Genomic DNA, 26,118 nt, shown 5'->3' with positions numbered 1-26,118 from the left:
GGAGACATGTGAACTTGCATGTAAAACACATGCATGCTATGGCTGTGTAATAGATCTATTAACACATGACAATAGACTTAGAAAACAAATGATATTGTGGGATAACAAAGAGTTACTCCCTAGATTTGGCGTACTGCAGACATTCAGTAACAAATTGCCTTTTGAAATGTCTTCTCTTTGAAAATCATGAAGAAAACGTTCAAAAGAAAAATCAAACAAACCAAAACGGAGAACATTTCGTGATATTAAACATTCTCACATCATGAGCAAAACACTGAGCGGAGCTCAAAGTCTGTTTGTGCTCAGTTAAGATCTGACATTCTGCCTTTGGCTGTAGAAACTGGACTATTCCATTCAGTCCCAGAGGAGGACAGAAATTGTCTCCTGTGTGATTTGGATGAGGTTGAGAATGAAATGCATTTATATTCTAGTGTCCCTTTTACTAAGAGAAATCTTCAAGGCATCCCAGTCTGTCTGATATGACAAATGAATGTAGACTGAAGTACATGTTTAACATAGCTAAGCCCATGTGGCCTGAAAACAAAAATTGTGAATTAGTTTGACAGTTATTTTGTTATAATTTTCCTAGTATTGGAAACCAATATGTTTCAATGTGTAGCTTATGTTAGTGGGATGTAGAAACTTTCAGCCTCCTCACACAGTAGCTTGTACTTTTTAGAACATGAGGAGACACAGTGTGTCTGGTAGTTGAACTATAAATTACTCTATTTCTGTACTACTTCAAATAATAATTAATAGAATCAAACAAATTATTTATCTCAAGCAGAGTAGGAAATCTGGTGCCGTCACTTTGAAAGGTGTTGAAGCTTTTGTTTTAAATCAGGAGATAGTGAATGTAGAGCATAGACTGTATATAAAGAGATGTAGAGGAGTGAGGGAAAAGCTGTTCTTTTCAGTCTACTGAATAATTAGAAACAGTTCATTAAAAAGATCTGTTTAAAAGTACGTAAAAGTGCCAGGACTCTGGTAGCTACTCTAATCCGATGTGTATTTACTGTTGAATTATTAACTATGTAAGCTTGCTAACAACAGAACATACTCAGTTGATTAAAGAGATGTACAGAAAGAAAACAATCAATGTGGCCCTTTTTATTCTGATTGAGGTGGACATAAAGCATTTATTTTTCTATTAGGGTTTTAAATTGATTGTGACTTGAATATTATGTTCCATGTACCCAGTGCCTCTGTAACTTTTGATAATCCACAGACCTCAGATCGAGGGGCGAGTCCAGGGGGTCACTGGCCCTGGCTGAAATGTAGTTGGCCCCTGGTGTGCCCCTATTTACAAACAATACTAACAATACTAGCAATACTAATAATAAATATGACAATTTGTGAAGAATATTTTCTAAGCTTTTGTGAAGTACAAAGTGCTTAAACAAGGAGCAAATTTGGCTTTGCTCAAAGTTATAGAGCTAGACTATACCTCAAATGTGCACCTTACTGAATCAGAAATGATGGCACTGGCTCCTCTGTGTAAATTGTGGCCCCTACTCATTCAGAAAATTCCTACATCCACCACTGCTCACTGAGAACAGTTTTATTGAGGCACTTCTGTCATTCATCTCATGGTGGGATAATCTCTGAAACTTGATACCACCAGTGTGCAGTAAGAAAATATGTTTATTTGTAGTTTTGAACTTTAACATTTAACAACTACTGCACTGTTACTATCACCAACTGGAGGTATTTAAAAAAGAAAATAGGCTGTTAAAGTGAGAAGTCAACATTGGCAGGGATCCTATTTAACTCTCAGAAAGCTTTAGTGATAACAGAGCGCTTCATATATATGAATGTAAGAGCTCAGGTTTTTTTATTTTCAGATATTGCATCTGCAGAACAATATCTATGAACATACAGCTGTAGAATGTATAGTAAACCTCACTAATGACTTGTTATTTGTATGATTTTGACTCACAATGTTGCATTTTTCCATCAAATATATGATCATGTATTCTCACCTTCATTACTCTATGAATCCATGAGTTAATTTTATTTAAAAGACAGATGTGGAAAGAATTAAAGTATGAAAATGCAGTGTTACAGAATCCGTCTTAAATTAGACTTCAGAGCGTTTATCAGGCTACAAAGAGCAAACGGAATTTGAAATTGTAGTCTTTGAATTAAAATGAGGTACAAAAGGACCTCAGTTTGAGTCTGTTAGACATTAAAGTGCACACCAGTCCCCCGGTACTGCAGCTCAAAACAGGTAGACAGCACAGATTTTTCAGATAGCTCCCAAAGAAGACACATCTGAAGTTTGCTTGAAATTAAGATGCTCCTGTTGCGATGGTGGAAGTGAGGAATTTATCTGTCATGTTTTTAGCTGACTCACATTTGCTTCACCACTTCTTCTAAGATTTCTCCACAATCTTTGTCACCTACAAAGAAGTCGCACTCGCCTCACACTGCCATACATTTCAAAACAGAGGTTACAAAATACATCTTTACTCGAGGAGATCAAATCCACAAGATAATGACTATATTTTTTATGTAGATAACAAGTGGTTTAGATAGGATGCTGTTTCTTTCTTTTACTAAAACCCCAAATCCTGCTGTGATAATGGCTCGAAACTGAGGAAAAACAGTGGCTGTCAAGGTATAAGGAACATTACTGTACATTATTCTCCTTTTTATGCAGCAGTCTAATTAGCATTAGCTAGCTGATAAATGTGCTATTGTATAATTCAACTTGTAGCGCCCAGGGGAACATCCCAGGATGTGCCACATTCAAAGCGTGAGTTTGGAGAAAGCCACATTCAAAGAAGTATCCTATTTGATCTCAGCTTTACAGTACATTGAACTTAGTTGTCTTTGATTACCTCGGGCTCAGACTGTGTTCACTGAAAGATTCCTTTGTTTGCGGTGCATATTAAAATGCAAAATGGGTGGGAAGAAGATCATTCCTAACAATAAGTGCAAGTTTATGCATTGTGGTTTATGTACAGTGCAGTTTCTGCTGCTAATGGTGTCAGCAAATATGGAAGGAGAAATATGAAGAGGTTTAAACATTGTAGCATAGTCTATTGTGTGTATGATGTATGCATGAATAAGAAGCTTGTCCGTATGAGGAAAATGTAATTAAAAAAAGAAAATGGTGTATGCATGTGTGCATAATGCATATGAATGAGCTAGAGAAGTGAACATGAAAAGCAGGGATACACCCCTCATACATTCATATTGTACTTTCTATTGTTAACCAGTCTTGTATCTATTCCTTTCATTATGTGCACATGAATGCACAGTTAAAAGCACACACACACACATACACATAGAAAGACGGCGCAGTCATACAAAGACTGAGATTCAGGATCTGTGTATGAAGGGACTTGAGAGAGCTTCTCTCCACTCTCTGCCGTGTTCTTGTGCGACTTGCTGCCTCCACCACCGTGCCCTCAGAGCCTCCCCTGGCATAAATGACCATTATGGCTCCATTAGGGCTGCTCCTAGGAGGTCATTATGCTACACTGAAAAACCAGGGATGAAGACGTTAGTGGGATCCCATCAGGGGAGAGACACAGACTGAGTGAGAGAAAGACATAACACTCCGTCATCCAGCTACTCCAGATGTCATGACAGACAAACAGCGATTCAGGCCCAGTGAGTCAGCCTCTTAAGTAGTAAAAGAACGGAGGGAAAGGATGATTAAGGAGAGGAGAGGACAGCAGTAAGTGCAGCATGGATGCAATGAGGACAGAGGGGTGGGTAATTTTAGGTTAACATTAAAGACATAAACTATCCAGGAAAATGAAACATGCTGCTTGTGTCTCCTTCTCACAGCAACCTATATTAACTAGTGTTGTGTATCTGGGTTTTTTTAATTGGTTTGTCTCGAGGTTGTACTCGACTTAGGATTTTGTCTGTGAATCAAATTTGGCTTTGAAAGCAAATTTGTTTATTAAATAAAATGTTCTTCTATTTACTTATATCAAGTAATGTTTTGATAAACTGACAGAATTTTGAAAGAGGTTTGGTAGAACATTTGTGATAAGTGACATTTACATTCACATAAAATAGCAAACAAAGTCAACTTATCCCTCTGAGCAAGTGGCGCTAATACGTAAAACGTATCCAGACCGATATCTAGATATAACAAAATAATAATAATGTCAAAATAATTATATAGCACCTTCAAAAACTGAGTTTACAAAGTCCCTTGACAGCAAAGCAAAAGGTGAACACAAGAGAAATAACAATCAGTAGGAAGCAATGTGACAGGAAGGCCAAAATATTGAAATAGTCCAGGTTTCAGAGTTGAATGAAGGATAAATTGTATTGGAACGTCAATAGTCTCACAAAGCCAGACCTCCACGGGGCTGTGTTAGTACTACAGAATGGTCTGGCAACATCAATTGGCAATTTGGCAGCAACAAGTCCATAATGCAGCTATGGTGCCACTGAAAAATATTGTTGTAAGGGGAAGGGCTTGTTTTGGTTGAACATTTTAACATGGAGGGATTGAGGTCATTCCCCACAAAGAAAACAGTAAAAAAAAAAAAAGAGTCAGCTGTGTGATTACTCAATGCAAATCTTCATCACAACTTGCCCTTTCCTGAGCGTGGGTTGCTTTAGCTCAAATGTTGTTGTTTCCCACAGCGAAGGGGAGTTTTAAGCTAAAACTAGCCAGAAGGAGAATACTGCATAAAACACACAGTCTTCATCCACTGAGTCACACTCATTTATGTAGGATTCAAAGGCACATACAAGAAAACAAGTTACGTGGTCAAGCAACAGGTTTGTAAAATATAAATAGAAGTCAGAAACAAGATTTGTGTCACACCATCTCCCAAAGAGACACTTGTTACTACTTATGAGATTGGAAGTATCAGGGAAAACAAGCCCGCTGACCTTTTCAACCCCCTTTTCATCTGTAGGTGAAGTGTGCAAAGGTACAAGGAACAGCTGCCCTCTCAGTAGGTGGCATATAGGGAAAGGGAGCCGCTGACCTGTGTAGTTGGCATGATATACTGCTCCTGAGGGCTGCATGCCCCGAGAAACTGGGTCACAGCCAACCAAGCTTATGATAAATGCACCAGAGGTCACAACAGGGCATTGGCCTGAAACATCATTTAGCCTCCCAGGGTTTAGCTTTAACTGTCTGCTGTTGGGAGATGGAAATGTGTTGACAAGGACGATATATTGCTGTGAACAAAGCTTGGTGGCCCATGACAGAGAAGGTACAGTATGTAGCTGCATCCTGTGTATAGATCAATGAGGTCCTGGCTGAAAATGGGCTTCACGTGGAGTCCATGTTTCCTGTGTGTCAGTCCCTGAATATATAGTTCTCTCTTTATCAGTAAGTAAATGTCACCAACTACAAAAGCCACACAACAGAAGTGAGCCGTCCTTTCAGTTGTGTTGTCATTTTTACATTCATGTTGTGGTGTTGTTACTTTAGCGGTGGTCCTGTGGTTTTTGTATTTGTGTTGTTGATTTTGTCCTAGTGGTTTTTCGTTAATGCGCTCGCATTAGACATCTGAGCCACCATTGACATTGACTACTACTTTCTGATTAAAAGAGAATTATACTTTCTGAGAAACTAAAATGAATTCACTTCCAGCTACAGTCAATCTTTAAGAACTTCTCTCCTTTCATTGAAACAAAGTTTGATTGTACTTTTCAAACTTTCTGCCAAATAAAACTCTTGTCTTGCTGGCTTTGGTTCATTACCTCCTGCAGGGATGATGATGATGTGGTCTGGAACACAATGCTCAGTCATTATCAGCAGAGTTGAAGCTCTCTTTAGTATTCAGATATCTTATATTTCCCCTGTCAGGACACTTCTTGGCTACAGTATTGGAACAGGTGGAAAAAATCAATGGCCTGAGGCGGATGAGGAGCCAACCTGTGTCGCGGGTGCATGTAACATTGTCCTCCATGAGACAGATCCCACTGTTTGTGTTTTTACTGCACTCCTGAGACGTGGCAGTGGCACACACACAGACAGAGCAGACCTATTGGTGGAACAGGTTTCTATTGAACTGGAGTTACACAGCAGATTGTTCCTTAGATCCTGTGACCATCCCCGTATAAGCTGGGTGAGCCGTGACCCCAGCAAGTGGTCCCACAGGCCAGAGTGAGTGCTACAGGGCTGGAAGCAGATGGCCCTCCTGATGCCACACTGACTCACAGATTGGCTTTAATTGCCAAGGCTGATCATTTGCCCAATGAGTCTGTGAAGGCCGGGACACTCCATGAGTCGCAGGCCTTAAAATAGGGCCTGACGAGGAGCGTTGTGATCCCATGCACTTGAACGGCCATGCACAGTGCATCTATCTCACACACGCTTGGAAAATCACAAACGTTCACAGACATAAAACTGACAAATTCAAAGACTCTTCTAGGCTGCCTATGAAGGCAAAAGAGGTGGAGGGACTTTACTAGGGGTCTCTCTCTGCTTTCCTGTCTGCCTCTCTGACTCACTGTCTCCACAGCAATGCATGCGCACGCATACACACACACACACACACACACACACACACACACTCACACACACACAAACACACACCTCCTCAGGCCATGACTCCGTTCACAGTGACAGCAGTGAGTTTGCAGCTCTGACGTCAGTGGACAGCACTGTATGTCAAGCCCTGTCTTCTTCTCCATGTGCACTCAGAGAGAGAGAGACTGTTCCCAGATCAGCTTTGTTGTCTATTAGGCAACGTCACATCTGTTTATGTGCATGTTCTGTGCTTGCAGACAGTGTAAGCTACTGTACGGTACTGAACATGTTTCTGTGAGCACTGGATTGATTCAACAGGTGTAGCAGCACTCTACTGTATGACCCTCAGCTCTTAACAGGGTGAGTGTTGTTTTTTTTTTTATTGTTTTGTGGTATAGTTTTATGTTTTCTTTGTTGATGCAATGTGCACTGGTCTATCTGCGTGCAAGAACACAAGTCATGCCACGTGCACATGCACGTGTGAGCAAAACCAGCTACTGCGCTCTGACAGAGGCAGCGCTGATAGGCTGGCTATTTCCTGAAAGTAGAAGAGAAGGCTCACCTCATTTGCCCAGGTCTTAACTCACCCCAGGACAGCAGACACATCCTCACACACTGAGGCAGGCAAACAGTCTGCAATGGAGATCCACAGTCTAGGTTCCTGTGGTGGGGAAGATGAGCTCCTGTAAGAGGCAGAGTGGCAACGCTAAAGCTCATTATGTCTCGACGTTTGAGCTGCAGGTCTAGAAATGAAACTCAAGCTGCCCTGCCTCGGACATGTCTGACACCTCTGGACGTTGCTGGAGATCAGCAGGGGGACAGAGAGGGAGTGCAGACGTGGAAGTAGGCAGCGGAGTTCAATATGTGTGTCTGTCAGACCATGCTCTGTGTCTTCTGCCTGTTGTTTTGATGCCACCCACTGTTCGAGAGCTCCAGGCTCAGAGAGTCGGGTACTTGCTCCATCTCTACCCGGCTTCCCCCTCCATCCCGCCCTCCTGCTGTCTGTGCTAATAGCTCTCTGGTTGTTCTCATCCCCTCTTTCCCTTGTGCAGGGACGTATGGTAACATATATAAACATGTATGCGTATATTTCTAATTATAGCACAGAGCCATCTGCATACCTCCACTCTGTGTGGAAACATTGTTTACAGTGCCAGTAACTACGTAAGTAAGCAGAAGCCAATGTTGCAGTGCTATTTTTGAGTCATGCCACATTTTACCCTACTTGCCCCTGGTATCTAGAGCAGTGCTAGATTGTGTAACCGCAGTGCATGGAGCTGGCTGTAAGTGCTCAGCATTAAAGTTATACTCATGAAATAGTGTCGACAAGGCTGCTTGTAATTATTATTACTAACATTAATACATTTCATTTTCAATATAAATCATCTGCAAAAGCAAGTCTGTGTCGGAGCTCAGTGATCAACGCAAACACACAAACACATTTAAATCAAATGGTGAAATGACGCTTAATGCACTCATTCATTTGAGAAAACCTGAAATCCCCCCGCCCCTCCCCTCATCATTCATCTGTCCCCTCCACTCCCCCCCCCCCCCCCCCCCCCCCTCAGAACTGGGAGATGGGCATTAAAATGCATAAAAAATTAAGGCTGTTTACTTGGACACTAATGAGAAGAGGCTTAAGTAGTCTACTTTAATTAGTATGATTGGCTCCATCGGGACCTCACAGGCGGGGCCATAACAGCTGATTCACTCTGAGCTCACAGGACCTTTTCATACTCTCCGAGTGTCACAAGTGATGTCAGAGGAGATTGGACTGCAGAGACATGTTGCCTTCACTGATCCCATGCAGGTTGGAAAGAAGCACTGCAGTTTAATGCACTGAAGCAGACCATTACATAAGCACCACTGCAAGGTCAGACATCTGTGTCCTCCCTGTCTCTGTCTCTATTTAAGTCACCATCATAAACTGCCTTGGTGTAAGGGTTGTAAGCCAAGACCCCTGTCCCGTTCACAAACCAGTGTCTCTGTTTCGACAACTAAATTGATTAGATTTTTTTCCTTATCTACTTGGCCAGAATTCTCTCTGCGTTTGAAAAGCATTTTTTCTGCTTTTTTCGTTTGACACTCTACTTCGTCTTAACTACTGTATGTGTGTGAGTCACTGAGTGCCCTTGTGTGAAAGCAGAACGTGTTTAGATCAAGTTTCTAGCATAGGAGCAGCTTCCTTTTTTACTGAAGTGCACAGGAAGGAGCACAAAGAAGAGGTTAAAAGTGTGGCTACACTTCAAAAGAGAGTCCAGTTTGTCCCCTTTGATGCTATGCTGCCATGCACTTCAGCTACAAAGAAACGGCACTCTTGTCATCGAGAAGTGAAGTAAGAGACTCCGAGCTTTTCCTGAGCTCAATATACACAGCATCACAGTAACTCGCACTTGACGTACGTCTCCATGCATATGATGTGCATTCACAGCTGCGCAGACTGGGGGTATTTCAAGTTCGAGGGTATTTTGAGGAACCTCATACGGACATTTTTATAAATCCTAATTTATGATTGATTCATTCGCATAGAACACATCATCATGTGATGTAGGAACAGCTAAGGCAATCTGCAATTCATTATGAGTTGTCAGATCCTGCAGCGAGAACGGAGACCGCTCTTCAGCTGAAGGGCTCCGGGTCGAGCACCCTCGTCAGCAAAAATCCACCCCTGCTGAAGTATCCTTGAGCAAATCACTCAGTCCCTGCAGGCTCCAGGGAGGCTGATCCGAAGATCAACCTTACCTAACCTCTGACCTTCTTGTGGATTTCTCCACATTATATGTTTACTATCTGCAGTATTGTGGGGGCTTTACGAGACACTGCTCTGACCAGGAAGATGGATGTGAAATCTATAGATTTCTGTCCAGCCTCTGAGGTATAGTGGTTACAGTGGATAAGATGATGTGACCTCATGTGTCCTTTTTTATTTTAGCACGTTTATATCTTGTAAAGGGGCAGATTTTTGACTTCGCTATACTTCTGAAATATTTCTCTTCCTTCCTCCTCATTTTTAGTTCAAAGGTCTAAGATACAGGTACAATTACTACTATAAAGCCAGGCTTTTCTGAGCTCAGAGTTCACTCCTCTTCTGTAATTGACTTCTTCTCTCCCCAATCAAAAGCCACATGAAAGTCTTAATGGCAAAGGATGAGTGAGCCAAATGGTTTCATTATATACAGAAACCTTTAGAAAAAAGAGGCACAGCATGGGTTAAGGGACACAGACAAATACAAACACACACACACGCTAGACCCACATGTACGTAACTTGTATGTGAGAAACAGAAAATGTACTTTTCTTTTTGGTATTGAGGTCAGGGGTCATAAAGACATTTTGTAAGGTTATCACAGGACACATTTTCTTTTATTTTTGAGGCTGATGCTCTCCACTCTTATTTGGGACACATTTTGACTTGCTCAGGGTATGAAGCAACGCACTGAGTAATGTGGTCAGCTGTTGTGAAAAAACTGCACAATGCAGAAGTGTGTAATGTCAGCAGCTGTCAACAACTGTTATGCTAACCAGCATGTCAATCCATTTTTTCAGGAACAGTTGTTTATGATACTGGAATATCCTATTGATAAGCTCAGGTTTTTTTTTTTACAGTAGCTCTTGGATGAAATGCAACTTCACTGTCAAATGAGATTCTAACAGTGGTAAATTTGTCACTGTCAAGTGTTCATTTATTGTTTAATTATTATTAAAGAAGGAATAGTTGTTCTCATACAAGTGACGAAATAGGTCAAAATAACTTGTATTGAATTGTGTCATTTTGTAGTATAACTGGAATACTACTGTTATTATGTTTAATTACATATTTTATTCATGTAAACTTACACTTGTATTCAGTCAGTCTGTTAATGCCTTTCTCAGGTATATTGTATATTCACAAACAATTGCTCTGATTACAGAGATAAAATACAGCGATTTTTTTTGCAGTTCCATGAAGATTTATATAAGAATGATCGAAAGCGATTTAGCAGAGGTCATAGTCAGAGTATTAGTCCCTAGTTTGAGTTAAGCCCCAAACATACTGGGTCCTACAAATCTTATCATGTAACTTGATAGTGTATTGTATTAGATTATCACTTTCTAATAAATGCCGTTATCTTTCAGCTCCACACACGACACAGGCTTTTTGTTAAAGTCTTTACTCTAAGCTCAAGCTAAAATAACTGATGAAGTCATCAGGGTTATTGTTGAGACCATACACTGTATATAAACATACAACATTTAATCCAAAATATCCTGGATATATGCGCTGCCATCTTGGGCACTTGAAATCATCACAAATGTGCTCAACCAATCATGACTATAATCCGTCTCAGCCGTAAATAAACTTTCACCTTGTTTTTATACCATCAAATAAGTAATTAGTTCAAATTACACATCAGTGTGATTAGAACAACCTCAAATTACAGAAAACACCTTTGAGAAAAAAACGTTATGTGTAATTGTGTGTTCGACTGTGTCTCCCAACCCTATTGGTTTTATAGACTATAGGTGCAGCCAGCCACCAGAGGCTAAAGATAATTTGGCTTCACGTTTTGGAGCCGTCATGTCGTCCATCTTCATTTACAGTCTATGGTTGAGACTGAGCGGTTCCTCTTACGCCATTAAAGTCATTATTCAACTGAATTTGATTGGTAGTGCTCATCACGATGAGTAAACTGAAGCTGATGTGTAAAATCAGTAGAGAGCCCATTTAACAGTTGTAATTAAGTTCAACCTGACTTTGCCAGTAAGATACTTCAAGTTTAAATGAAGTGTATGATAGAAGTTAATGTACAAAGGGACATGTGGTGATTCATTTTAATTTAGTTTTGCTATCATCTCTTCTCTAGCTATCATTTCAAACATGCTTGACATCCTGTTCTGTATGACCTTTGAGATGCATCCACAGAATCCAAACACCGAAAGTAACCAGACGTACACGTGGCAAGATTAATTTGAATGATTGACAAGCAACCCGGCTCTGTTAATCAAGTTATGCTTACTCTGATTAGGGCCGTAATGTGAGTAAGATAACCTGGTTAAGGTGTTTACATGAGAGTTGCAATAATATGCGTATTGCATTAGTCTGGTTATAATTGAATTATTGGTGTGCATGTAAATGCTTCTCTCCCTCTCCCCTTTCTGGCTCATTCCCAGACAGCAGTCTCTGTATTTTATATGATGGGGAATCTCTGTGTGTGCTGTGGGTCTCTGTTGATCAGAGGAGAGGTGAGACATGAGCATGTGTGCAGCAGTTCATATGAAAGCCACCTGGCTCTCTCCAGCTCTGTGATTTATGCCTTTGATAACAGCAACCCAGAGATGCTTTCAACAACAACAAAGTGGTGCTGAAGGATGACAACAATGGGACACTTGTCAATCTGGAGATGAAAAGATGTCTTGCTAGGTGGCTGTCTCTTTTATGACTTTGATTTATATTTTTTATGCCTTTGTTTTGTTTATTTGTCTCCATACATTTCTCTACATTTTATGAAAGGTTATTGATGAAGCATAATGTGAAGTGGAGTCAGTTTTCCATCTCTGCCAGAATGCCTCCCTCCCCCTGTGCGAAGGCGGCAATGTGCTTCACTGCCTCTGCTATGACTTATCAACAGACTTATTTCCGCTGGCTTGTCCTTCTCACTGTGATACACTGACTGAAAGAAACATGTACCTCCTCTATGATTTGTTATGTTTTTTTACATTAAATGTTCTCAGATTTTTTTTGCTGGTTCATCCTTTATTTTTTTTAGAGTCTGGCAGTAAACTACAAGATATGATAAATGTATGTGGACGTAGGGCAGCTCTAAGGTGTTGAGCATCAGTGCTTTGATGTATTTGCTTTCCAGTTTTGCAAAAGTGTTATCTAGTGAACCTTATGACAAGGTATTAGGGCCATTTAAATGAAAAAAATAATAATGTATTGAGAATCGTATTGTTATTTCAATAGAAAAAAGGTTTAATCTTAAAAGAATAAATGAGTAATATGATGAAAAAAAACAGCTATGTGTCATTTTACAGGGGTAATATCAAAAGATCAGCCTGTCCCCTGCATTATAATGAGAAATGTGGGGCATCTTGTTAAGTTATACGAAAGTTTTACAAATAACAGCATCTCAATGTTTATACGTATCAGGACTTATGTCAGAAACTTTGTTGATTGTTTGTTTAAAAAGGAACCACATAGATTTGGAAGAAGTCGCCTTATTTTGTGGCGGAGGAAATGTTTGGTAGTGTCAACTATAATGCCTGTGCTTTTCAGAAAGAAATCCAGGGAACTAGAAGGAGTGGCAAAGCAAAGGTTCTCCTTGCACTTGTAATTATATGACCTTTTTTCTTGTTGAAGTACAATATTATTCTTGAAATCTCAGAATTTTTTTCTCCATATGTCCTTTAAATTCATGAATAATTCATGAACATGTTTAGTGTCAGTAGCAGTTTAATTTAAAATACATTTTAGTAGCAAAGTTAGCCACTAACCACATTCTTCTTGAACTTAATTTTAATTAGCTGACAACTGTATCAGATACTTTTTAAATTACACGTAAGATCTTACATGTGATGCATCACTGGAAATTAAACTAGTGCAGTTCTTCCAGGCTTGCTACTGTACAAGATTAAAATAGAACTCATCAATTATTCAACACTGACAAGGGACCATTCTTCAAAATAAATACTTTCACAGTTTTTTTAAACCATTTAGATATTACATCTTCCAGTATTTTGACATCGCAAATGTCTTTGTTGAACTTTTGAAGTGTTTTGCCCACAAAAATATTTTTTCTGTGAAATAGTACCTCATGCTATTACGATACAGAAGAATAGCACTTAATTATAGATGTGGCTTACGTTTTTCCTGAGTATGATATAGTCCCCTTCCTTGCCAAGTTTCTCTTGTCCAAAAAACCTTACAGATTTTCATGAGAATGAATTGGACTCCTGAGTCCTGGCCTTATTTCCCCCCCTCGATTTCTCATTCATTCCTGTCCTTTCTTCTCTTTGTCTTACTCTTCCACTGATGTGGCTAATGTCATTTTCTGTTCATTCGTCTCACTCACCTCTGCTCTGTACCATTCATCTGTCTTACTCCTGCTGTCTGCCCCCAAAATCTACTGTAGCTGCAGGAAGAACGGCTTCTTTCATTGTTCTCTGTTAGCTGTAATAAAGCTAACCCCGGTTAACTACACCCAAAAGACAATATATGTCTGGTAAAGGTATTAGTTATCAGTGTTTTTTCCTGCTCATGTAATGTTAAACTAAAAATATTGATGCCACACATCATATACATTGTCTAAACCATCTGAGCATTATGTTCACTCTCTATCATCATCTGCTTTACACCATTTGGCCACTGAAAATTAAGTATTAATGTAGTTCTAGGCTCTATTAGTTTTTAATTTCATGGTGACATTAAAACATGGGCATATTTGATCCATATGGCCTCCACAGAAGGATCAGCTGTCCCTGGGCTCCTCCTGTGCATTAGACAGTTGACAGTCTTCTTATAGCAGAAATAAGTGGAGTGCTCTGTGACTGATGGAGCTCCTTTGTCAGTGATGGGGGAGCTGCTGCTGGCAGTTTTGGGCCAAAGAACTGTACAGATTACATTAACATCAGTCAAGCTGTTGTCAGACTGGTAGGACATAAATAGGACCTTATTGATGCATAATGCAACAACTTTTCATTGTGCGGTTTTCTGAGTAATAGGATCAGAAAGAGGAGTCTTAGGCGTACAAAGGCACGGTCAGAAAAAAGGATCAGTAAAAAAATACAAAGAAAGACTAAATTAGTCATAGTGTGTAGATTTTTAAGGGGTCTATTTGTTTAAGTTAAGATCGTATATAATACACTACTGTGGATATTTTTTTGAATGGATTTCTTACCCCTTCCTGTTTTTTTTTTTATCCATCCACATGACCTGTTTTATGAAATATCTCTTCCATGCCGGGCCAGTAGGTGGTGTGACAGTCTACTTCAACAATCTCTCGAATACCAGAGAAGAATAATGTGGTCCAAGTAATATTGGGTGAGGCATATGCCTGTGAATGTCGGTAATATGGAGCTGTAAAGCTGAATTAAGCTGCAGACTTATAATTTGACCTAACAGTAGTGCTAACTAAAGCATGTTTCTGGCACATGCTCATTACACAAAGCAACATGTGCATGTACGAATACACAGAAACAGGCATTTTATGTTTGAGTGACAAAGTGGATAAAAAATTACTTTGCAAAATATCTACAATGATGTGGACAGAGCAAAGATAACAGGATATAATACAAATGGGTCTGCCAGCTTGTCACCTTCTTCCTGTCGAGCGTTTGACAGCAGAATTCATGTCAGCATTGTAAAATGTAATTGATCGTGATTTTGGCTACAAATTGGTGTAACCAGTCATAAATACCTTCTGCTTCCCACTTTAAAAGCAGTATAATATTCAGCAAAGGACCCGAGATTTACCAGGGGGAAAACAAAGCTTTAAGCTCTCAGTTCCTCGCATGCAAAAAAATCCCAGGAAAGTTTGACAAAAAAATGGCAGCGTGCAGTTTGATCACCACTGACACTGCCCCGACCGCGTCTCTCCTCCTTCACTACAATCAAGTTCACAGAGACTCACAAAATACAGGTGTGGGTAGAAGCACCTGAGAAGAATGCCACCAAAGCACCAGTATGTGCTCTGGATGCACATTGAGCTCCTTCAGCAGACAAGTGACAACACCAGGAGTCGTGCATGGCATTCAGTTTGGCAAGTTACTGCAGCTCAAAGGTTATTTTCGGTAGGAAGGGATGTGGATTAATATACAAAGGAGCAGTTGCATAGATTTCTGAATGATGGTCGATATTTCTATATATTTGGTGGATCAGAAAAATACATGTTGATGGTAAAGCTGTAAGGACATAGAATATAATGTCAATGAAGCTTTTTGTAGGATTTGTTCCTACATAAAATAACCTCAGGCTGGAAATTTTCTTTTAAAATTTACTCCCAGTCTTGTTGTGATTTTAAACATTTTCATAACATTATAATGGTTGTGGGTAGAAAATGTGATTTATTTGCTTGGAGAGAAGATGAAATGCCTGTAGAATTTGGCAGGGACCACATCGTTTTTTAGTATTAAACGTCCTCTCCTTTCCGTGTGCACTCCTAAAGGAAGGATGAATTTTCGTGCTGTGGGCGTGAGGAGAGAAAGCTAAGGACAGTTCCCCGGAGTCCGGACACCAAGGCCCCCAGGCCTCCACAGCTCATAAACAGATGTGTCCTTGTCCCCAGCCAAGCGCAGCCACTCAAGTGGCAAAGCAGGGGCCCAATAATTGTGAAGAATTGAAAGCTAAATATTGGCTTTATCTCCTCAGTAATAAAAGGGCCATGAAATTGATTTAATGCTGCAGCGCTTCTCTTGGGTGGCTTCTTACAGCGTGAGCACAAAACAATGAGCAGCAGCCATCTATTAATTAACCCACCTAATCCTGCAAAGTTAATCTCTCACCACAACTTTGCCCGCAACTAACTTCCAAGCCAGTGGGTCTATTGGGGGTGTCATGACAAAGGCTGCGAGGGGAAGATGGATTCAGCACTTAGGAAAGGAGAGAGAGGCAGGGAGAAAGAGGTGGAGAGTTGCTGCGTGGAACACTGTTCTGCACCGCAACCATGGGGACACTAGAAGTGGAAATGCAGGGGGGCATGGCCATCATTAGCATAGTATCAGAGTTGATTTGTGGTTTCTTTAGGAAAAGAGGTGGAGAATATCATTTGAGCTGTTGGACTCAGCTCCTGGTCTGGTAAAGCTGCAGCAGCATAAATGCCGCTGATTTCAGTTGCCTCTTTGTCGTCACATTTGCATTTCTTCTCCCCTGTCGCCATGCCGCCTGAGTCCCTTATTCTCTCCTGAGCGGTTAGATAGTTGGGGGGTAAAAGTGGTATTTCTTTTGCTTCTTCACCTGCCTGCCCATCGCAGCGTGATGGCACCTCACACCCAATACGCACATTCGTGGTCATATTGTGTCGACAGAGTTGTGAATTACCTCCTTCTCAGCCGGCTGATGAAAAGCTATGTGTTTTTCTCTTTGGCTGCAGCTCATCTGACCCTGCCCCCCCATACACCCCCCCTCAGTCAGTCTATTGTGTGAGCCCCTCTTCGTAGAATAGCAGTACCAGGCTGGCTCGGAAAATAGGTCACCCGCTGGTGCTCCTCTCACCTCCACAGCATTCAAAAAATAATCCTCTAAGGTGTCCTGTGCCATTTTTTAATGTCTAAACCACAGTCTCTGGAAAATATGGTCAAAACAAGAGAAACACACACGACGTGCACAGGAAAAATCTAACATATAAAATATCAAGTAAAACTTCAGGTTATGTGGAAATCTTTGTGCTAGTGAGGAAAGCATTTCCTGTGGAGATAATTTTAGGAGGCTGATTAGGCAAAGAGGGTGTTGAGCCCAGAGTGAGGAATCTCATCACCACCACTAATGACATGCCGTTCCTGTGCTGAGAGAGGAGCCTAGGCCCTGGGCATGGACTCGCCTCTGTCAGCCACCTCTAACTACTTTGTTCATTAAGGCCAACAATGTAATTACAATTCACAGATACTGCATTGGCTTAATTACTGACTGATTATTAGGCTGATATTTGTTGGAATAATCAGAGCCTAAAGAAGTGGATTTGTATTTGCTTGGTATTAAAGTCTTATTTTACTGGTTAATCATAAACTGACAAATTAGACAGATTCATGAATGTGTATATAGATATACGTTTAAAGCCAGAGGCTTAAAAAAATCTCAGCGGTGGAAGACAGTAAATGTTTACCTAAGAAGAAAAGAACACAAGAGACTTGTTCAGCCTTCATATAAACTAACAGATTGAAATCTCTTGTGAGTGTCAAATCATCCAACAGATGTCTCCATCTGATTGTGGAAGATGTTTTTTTACCCCCACTTTATATCTTCCAGCTGAAAAGCCGAACATAAAAATGTGGAATACTCTGCCTCTTGCATTACAGTGGATGATTCTGATTCCATAGAAACTCAGTAATTGGGAGCACTCCCGAATAAATGCAGGGATAGTCCCCAGAGGTAGGGCTATTATGCCCATGTCTATGCTGCTCAGAAGTGGCTGTAATCTTTCATCCAAAGAATGTGACATAAACACCCCCCAGAGCCAAATTCTTCCACTAATATAATCAGGGACTTGGTGAATTGCAAACACACCCAAAGTCAGTTTACAAATGCAAATTAGCTCCTTCTCAACCTGACAGAAACCTACTATGAAAAAAAAGTAATCATTTGTAGTGTCGCACTAAATATGATCACATGTACGTCACTTTTATTTAAGATTTTTCTGGATTGAATTCATATTTTTAGATGATTTGATATTTTGCTCCTGGTGATCCATCATAAATTATGATGTTTTCATATTTATATACAGTAACAGAAGTATTGTATGTTTGTTTAATCAAGTCGTGATCATGAAATTTATTTCTATTTTATTTGACCCGTATTAAACCAGGATGTCTCAGGAGATTCACTACTGTCACGGTGCTCTTTAGTTAATAGTTATTTTAAACATCTGCACTTTTTCCTCCTAAAATCCAGGGAGTTGCTCACGGCTCTCTCTGCGTCTCGGTATGGATCAGTGGGTCTGCAGGGTTTTGAATATCACAGTGGGCTCTGTAAGAGTCTGCTGATAGATGTTGCCCTGACATGAGCCCCCTGTCTCTGACAGCTACAGTTTTATCCCGTATCTCGGCGCAGCTATCAACATTCTCCTGTAGCTCTGGGGCGTACTCATCCATGTGCAGGAAGTGATGTATGTGTGTGTATGTGTGTGTGTATGTGCCTGCAGGCTTCCCAGCGACAGCATACGGACCGGTGGCGGCGGCGGCGGTAGCAGCAGCGCGTGGCTCAGGTAGGGGGGCCCGTGGAAGAGGCGGCTACTTGGCGTACCCACAGAGCACAGGGCCAGGTAAACGCTCTGTCCATGTTCTGTGTGGCTGCTGCTCTCTCCAACTTCTCCTGCTCTGCTTCCCCCGATAGACATAGAGCCCAAAGTCCCTATGCTACACTCGCCAGCAGTTTTAGTGTAGACTCACAGATTTACATACACATTACTTTATCCAAGATCACTAAATATATATGCACATTTTTAATGTCCACTTTTAAAGGAAGTTGCTCAGAAGTATAATCTCTACTTTATGGCCCATTTATCAACTCATTTCCGCTCCTTTGAATAAAAAAACTATTATTATTATGCTTTTTAGCCCCAACAGGACAACTCCTACCACCAATTGTTGTTAAACAATGGTCGTTCTAAAGGTGATTTAAAAAAAAAGGACTCACAGAATCAAAGCAAATTCAATTAAATTAACTATAATTTGTCATTCATTGTCAAGTAGGACCAAATTTCAATCAATCGAGAATCTGTCCATAACATCTGTATGTGAAGCTTTCAACGGATATTGATATTAAATAGACCACTTCTGTAAAATCATTGGGAAGATGCAAGAATCTGCAAATATTTTATAGCAACTCAAGGTGTTTTCTTTAAATCTTCTTGCATTAAGCATTTCGGTAAAAAGAAAAGTTTAATATAATGTGGACACGGTGCAGTACTTTTCGTAATTTTTTGGAGAGTCATTTAATATGATAAATGTTCTAATGGCGTTTAATCTGTCTCAAAACCAGCAGAAACCATGTGAACAGTGAACATCCTCGTTGGACAGCATTTTTGCTCAGTGTGTATAAATGCAGTCCTCCACGGGGCTGTGATGAGAGCGAGCTCAGCCCTCCTTCCATGCTCGCAACTGCTCAACAGTCACATGTTAAATTGACTTTTGAGACTCTGGAGGCGGGGATGGGGGGCTAATGTCTCTACTGCCGTGATTGGTCAATTTAACATGACGTCACCCACAGTCTCCAGACTGCAGAGAGGACAGGATCCTATTTTTACTGCTCATAATGACAACTGCGGACGTCCATAATGACGGTTGTCGCAATATATTTTTGACGCACATGCCGAATATTTTAAATATGGATATAACTGATATTAATATCCTGACAAGTTACAACTGATTGAATTTTAAATTTGACTATTTTTTAGTGATAAATCTATTGCAGATATCTAAAATGTGATGTGGATATCTGAAATTAAATACACATCAATGGCAAATGTTACATCATTTGTCCCAGGAAGACTTATGTTGTGGATGTTTAAATGGCAGTTGTGGACTGCAAGAATTGCAGATATATAAATGTTCTTTTTGAATGGTTGAGTTTAATTATAGCTGCAATATGCTGCAATATATCTCCAGTTTAGCTATTAAATCTTAAACATAAACTTTTAAAGGATTTTATTGTAAATGAGTGCAGTCAAAGTTGCAGAAATCTTATAATATGATTGTTACCTGTGAGGAAGTTATTGTGGATTTCTTAAATGAACACTGTGACTGGTGAGATTGCAGTTTTGAGTGGGAGAAATGCTATTATGGATTTAATCTAAAATTTATTTACAGAGAGGAGTGTGGTCCAGTTAAAATTAAAACACTAACTGGACTTCCTGCACATGGATCGTGGTACAGGAGCTTATGTGTGTCAGTGATCACACCAAACAGCCGATCAAAGCATGGTCAGTTCTGACCAATAGAAAGAGTGGGATGCTCTCCCCGCCTCCAACATCTCAAAAGTCAGTTTACGATTCGAGCGTTGAGCTGTTCCAAGCGCATAGTGAGGGTCAAGACCACGTTTGTGTGCATGAGAGCAGAAATGCTCACTCGCAAGGATGGTTCTCTATGTGGTCATATCACATGCATGCACGTGGTTTTTACAAAATCAGGTTTTAAGCTTGATTAAACACCTCGTGGTATTGTGATATCCATTTATGGTAAACTAATCTACTTATAGTAAAATGTCAGGTTGCTCTAGTTTTAGCACAAAGTTGGACAATCTCTCCTAACAGTAGTGAGTAGGAAGATAGTGTTCACAATTTCTACTTTTCTGCCATTCATTTCATGCTATTATCTGTTTAGATGGTAAACTGCGATCATTTCAGAGTTACATCATCCTGATTATGTGGATGTCTTTCCAGTGATTGTGTGTTGTGTCATTCCTACGCAGATTGAAATTTATTGTTGATTATATGAGCAAACTAATGTTAAATGATTAAAATACATATCTGCTGAGAGTTTTGTACCAAAAACCGGAGGCAAGTTTCTGTCTGTCTTAAACACAGCATTGATTAACTTGTGGGCTTCATTTAGACATCCTGCTTTTCACCCGCTTACAACTGCAGATCATTCAATAGGTGTCAATAACAGCTCCCCTGAATGAACACACAGCTCCAGGCTTCTCGGGAAGTGTGTTTTTCCTAATCAGACGTACGATTAGATGCTCGGTGGAGAAAATCTGTTTTAATTGTAACTCAGATGTTGTCTGGTCTGTGCAGTCGTTCACGGATATTAAGTCCGAAAACATGATGTTCAGCGTCGCGTGCTGCGATACCTGAAGATGCAAACTGAACACACAGACAAGTCGCTTTGGTGTATGCGTCCCACCTGCATATAAACACAAATAAATAAACCCACCCTCATTTGAACTTAATTCAAATCAACAGAGGGAATACTGGAAGCCAGTCCGATGCTCTTTTTCGATGCTCCAACTCTTTTTCTTCTCCGCTTTTTTTTTGCATGTTCAAAACAAATAATTTTCCCAACAATTGTGGTGAACATCACGAAGAAGCAAGGAATGCTGATTTGTGGTTAGCGGCAGCCAGGGGAGCAGGGAAACATGATGGCAACTATTATGAACAGTTTAATTCTGACAGCTGCGAAAGGGATGGAGACAAGTAAATGATTATGAACAGGGGGTGAAGGAAGGACGGGGAGGAGGCGACAGAGGGTTGGAGTGGTAAACAGTGACATCATGGGCCTGTTTTAGGGAACTTAAAGAGCCACGATGCTGCTTTCAGGAAAATGTCTGTCAGAGAGATGTGTCGTCGTGTGCTGCAGGATCAGGAATATTATCACAAAGCCTGGATTTTATATGTGATAATACTTCTGTAGCATGTTCCTTAAATCAGATGTATTTTGTGGTTAATTAACTATTTATCAAATTAATTTAAGACATAAGTTTTCCAGGTGATGGTATTTCTCAGGCAGGTAACTGAGCTTGAGGTTCTTGAAAACAGTTGCAATAACAACTAGCTTTAACTATAACCAGTGCAGTCCTTTGTGTGATTTGTTGTTTTTGGACAGAGTCAAAACTGGTTGACAAATAAAAAGTGTTTGAGAAGATGCTAGATTAATTAATACATGCAGCGGTCTCTACTCTCTATATGGACACAGACAGCTCAGAGGACATATATTGACCTTCCTCTCTGCGCATCATCTGGGGATGTTGCTGCATTTCAGGCTTATCTCACAAATTTAATTTGCACCACACTCGGCTCCAAATCAACTCTGGGATAGAAATTCTAGTGGGTTAATTTTTTTGTTTTATTTTTTGAAAAAAGAATTCATTTTAGTGCAGATAGGGTTTTCGTTGGGAGGAAAAAAGGCTCCTGTATGATGCAAGTGTGGATTCTTTGTGCTTTGACTCCACCTACAGTTCCCATAGAGCACCACATACTGTGCACTTTGTCTACTTTGACCCTTTAAGAGAGAAACAGGGAGGACACCAGAGAGGTTCATTTGAAAACATAAAAACGTTAAATATGATAGAATTCAATTTAAAAACACTTGAGTCCCATGCATAGTTTGGAAACATGTTTCTGTAGATGCCAGAGTTGTGAGAATGTGGAAGACGTTTTCCCTCCCTGACAGAAGACTCTTTCACCCTGCTCCCAGTGCTCTACAGACAGCATGACAGCAGGCTGACGTCCCTCTCTGTGACAGGCGGCTGCTGATGACAAGGTGTATTTTAGACTTCTCACTGTGGCCTGGCACTTGTGGCAAACTACAGCTCACCACAGATGCAGCACTAGTTGTGTATCATAACAATAAAAGCTACTGAAGATGGGGCCTCTGCAGCACCATCTTTTCAAGTGTATATCCTGCATATACATGTATGTTAATTATGTCCTTGAGCTGCCAGAGAATTAACTTCTCTAGTTGTCTAGTTGTTCTTTAGTAGGTTCATTTCTTTATAACAAAATGCACAAGTTTAAAATGTATAACCTTGTGTCTGTAGTTTCCTTTAAGGAAAAAGCAAAACACTTTGTCAAGGCCCTTTCACATAGAAAGTGGTTTGTGCTGAATATCTTGGGAAACTCAGACACAGACAATATGAACTTTTCCTCCCTTGTTCCATCGTGTCTGGTTGGCAGCTTTGTTTCTACTGGATGCTCAAGTGTTTGTCACAGGGCACAGTGGTCAAAGCTCAACATTTGCACTACAGAAAAACGTCCTTGCGTGGTGCTTGACATTGAAAAGAATGGATTTCAGAGTGCAGCAGTGTTTCAATTACCTCCTATCTGAAAGGGCCTTCAGACTAGGCAATGTGTTTTATTTTGGTAAAGGTGAATCAATGATGGCGTCAGATCAGAGTTGAGTCCTCAGTCTGTATTTAAAGATGGCGAGGTAATTTGTTGCCTTGATGTTGACCCAGAAGCATGTTGGACATCTACCATGTCTCTGTACATGTTTGTAAGGACATTTTAGAACTCGAAGGTAGAAGTAGATCAGAGGGATCCGACTACTGGACGAAGTTTAGCGTCACCTGATGGTTGAGAGGATTTGTCCCACACTTGGCTTGGTGAGGCTGGATCACAGTTTTGAACCTGATTTGAACCACGACAGAGTTCCACCGGAGGATGGAAAAAAAGGGGGGGGAAGTCACATAATATCAGATGGAGGGGCTGAACATCTGCATAGTTAGGCCAGCAAGGAGGAAATTGCTAATTTGGAGATGACTAATGCATGCACCAGCACCTGGGCTGCATTTTGGACAAGTATACTGTGCTGAGCTTCTGCTGTTGATATGATGGATAAACCTGCACAAATTGTTCACAGTTGCCGCATTAACTGACTCACAGGTTGGTTATTCGTGAACTGAATGCTAACATTAGACATTTAAATTCTAATCTCATTTAATGGATGTCCAGCTACTGAAATAGCAAGAGAAGGTCAATGATTTACTCATTTTTTAAAAGAGTGCTCTTTGGGTTGTTTTTTTTTGGTTTGGTTTTAAAATAGTCGTATGTGAAATCTCCTTTGCTGTAGCATCGTCGGAGGACAGAGAAATACGTGGGTGATGCAGATGGTTCTGACAGTCTAGGTCCCAGTCTACCCCAGAGGACTGTTTTCCTCTGAGCTTTCTGCCAAACTCAAATGTCAGTCTCAGATCTTGACTTTACCTGAGATGTGCACACAGCCTGCCTTCAGAGGTCTGGGATCTTGCGGTGTACAGTATGCCCGACATGACTCAGGTGTTCGAAGCTGAAATAGAGTTGGCTGTGGTCAGTGTTGTGCTGAAATTGGAGTATAAATTGCAGACGTGTCCAGCTCCAGTTTTATTGGGACTGGCCTTCGCTAAACCTCAGTTAGTCGTTTTTCTTTGTTTCATTCTCTCTTTTACTCATCTTCTTCTCACACCCATTTTTTTTTTTTCACCAATGAAAAGATGGGAGCACACGTGACAGACATTTCCAAATTAAGATCATTATCAATTCCCTCCCAACAAGCTCTGTGATCTTCAGCAGTGCCCGAGAGGAGAGCAGGATTGGCTGCGTGCGCTGAGCTTAATCATTCTGGCTCTTTGCGAGCTCAGGTCCATTTGTCCCAGATGCTAATCTGCAGAGCTCAGCTCTGAGGCCAGAAGCGCTCTACATGTATTTTGTGCAAAATAACATGAGCAGACATGCCAAGCCCATCCTGCTTGTTTTTTTTTTTTTGTCTAAGGCCCAGGGAAAGATGTGACACATCGGGGAGGGCAAAGAGTCCCTTTGTGCCTCCACTACGAAAGTGTTGGCTCTCACAGCTGTGGGTAGCAGATGCTCTAAGGTTACAGGCACAGGCCTTCAGGGACATCACCACTCTGCCCTCCAGGGGCTGCATACATAACACACTCTGCAAAGAAAACTTACTGACGGCTTCACTGGACTGAGGTTTATTTGTCGGCTTATAATAAATTTAGTTATGAAATATTGAATGTGTTGTATAATAACATACATATTGTAAATTGCAGACCTACTTAAATAGTGATAAATGATAATATTTTGTGCAGTTTTATTAGATAATAGCCTTTAAATTAAATTGTATAAGATGCAGGAATATTTTGACATTCATTCAGATAACAGTGTCTTAGGAGACAATGCTGTGAAAGATAATTCCTTTTCTCTCTGTATCTAAATGACCATTAGATGCATTTCAGTCATAGTGACTCTTCAGACCACACAACCCCGACCAGACATGTCTGGAAAAAAAATGTGTTCAGACAAAAGGGCAGGGCTGTCAGCTTGGAGCCTACTCACGATAGGATAATCTGTGCTGACTGTCGATAACTGCGTGCCCTTTCTCTGTCCCGACCACACCAGATCCCACACAGGTTAAAATCTGCATTAAAATCATTTAGTGTGGCCTGTGTGGGCTTCCCTGCAGCGAATTAGTGGGCACTGATTTACTACACTGTTGCACATTGTTTTAACCATAATTCAGTGATCAGAATTTCATCTTCCTCTTTAAAACTATCCACAGTCATTTCCCAGCCGAGGTTGGAGGTAAATATAAATCAGTAGCGTTGTTGAGTTTGTCCGTTACTGGAAAGGAAAAGCAAGGAAAAGGGAAAAAAGTAAAAAAAAAAAAAAACATAGGTCTGAGTATGGGTGAGTAAATGCAAGAAGAAATCATCTGTTAAAATTCATTAGCCAAGCTTCTCTGAACACAAAATGACAAGACATTAAATATGTATTATTTATGAAATGTCTGTGCTCTCTGAAAAGGGTGTCTAGTGCTGTTAATTACTCAGCCATTCATTCAGAAAAGATTATTTCAAATGGAAAGTGAAAGCAAGACTAGACAGCAAAAGAGCTGTTAGTTTCTTTCACGCTATTTTTAAATGACATTGGTGAAAATGGAAAAGCTAATTATGGTAGCTCTAAAATTCAAAGCTAATTTGGGAAGCAGCATGTCAGGTTTATTGACATCTTCTGTAGAGTGATGTGGTTTGATGGCCACCAAGGAATCTCGCTGGCGCCACGAGGGACCGGAGGAACGAGTGCATGAAAAATCACTATATGCAGAAATGAAAATGACTTTTGATAATAGATTTTTGTAATCCCCAATTCCCAGGAACCCCTTGTTTGTTTGAAAAGCAACAAACATATTCATGTATATCAGAGTCCACTCAAAATAAAGGGCAGTTTAAATAATGTTTTGCAGACATTACTAGTTTAGCAGCCTTTAAATATACAAATATAGGTTTTATTTCTAAAGTAGCTCCCTGTATTAAGAGACCTGTCAATCCCCTTGAGGTTTTAATGCTTGCGTTAACTGTTTTGATAACATTTGGCTCATTGATTGTGCTGTCAAACATGTGTATGTGAATATAAATAAGAATAATCACAAACTTGGTGCAGATCAAACTTGGGAAAATATTCCTCACAGTCCAAAGTCGCAGCAGGCCAGAGAGCGTGACGCTGTATTTTATCATCAGCGTGATTAGTTTTATTTTCCAACCA

General features: G+C 40.4%; 1 protein-coding gene across 10 annotated transcripts in view; it reads left to right on the top strand.

Annotated features, from left to right (window-relative positions):
- Window positions 1-26,118, top strand: part of LOC109628819 (RNA-binding protein Musashi homolog 2) — a 245,577-nt gene that overhangs the window by 201,980 nt on the left and 17,479 nt on the right. For 5 of the 10 annotated variants that reach the window (XM_069539930.1, XM_020086222.2, XM_020086225.2 and 2 more), the window contains one exon: window positions 18,295-18,414. The exons of 3 other annotated variants lie outside the window; for them this stretch is intronic. In XM_069539930.1, the coding sequence (XP_069396031.1) occupies window positions 18,295-18,414 (120 nt within the window). The remainder of the gene's footprint in view (window positions 1-18,294; window positions 18,415-26,118) is intronic. 2 more of the 10 variants (XM_020086223.2, XM_020086226.2) reach the window with 1 other exon arrangement.

This window comes from Paralichthys olivaceus, chromosome 15, assembly GCF_024713975.1.
Source record: "Paralichthys olivaceus isolate ysfri-2021 chromosome 15, ASM2471397v2, whole genome shotgun sequence".
NCBI lineage: Eukaryota > Metazoa > Chordata > Actinopteri > Pleuronectiformes > Paralichthyidae > Paralichthys > Paralichthys olivaceus.
The sequence above is the reverse complement of the archived record's forward strand: the minus strand, read 5'-3'. Positions and strand labels throughout refer to the sequence as shown.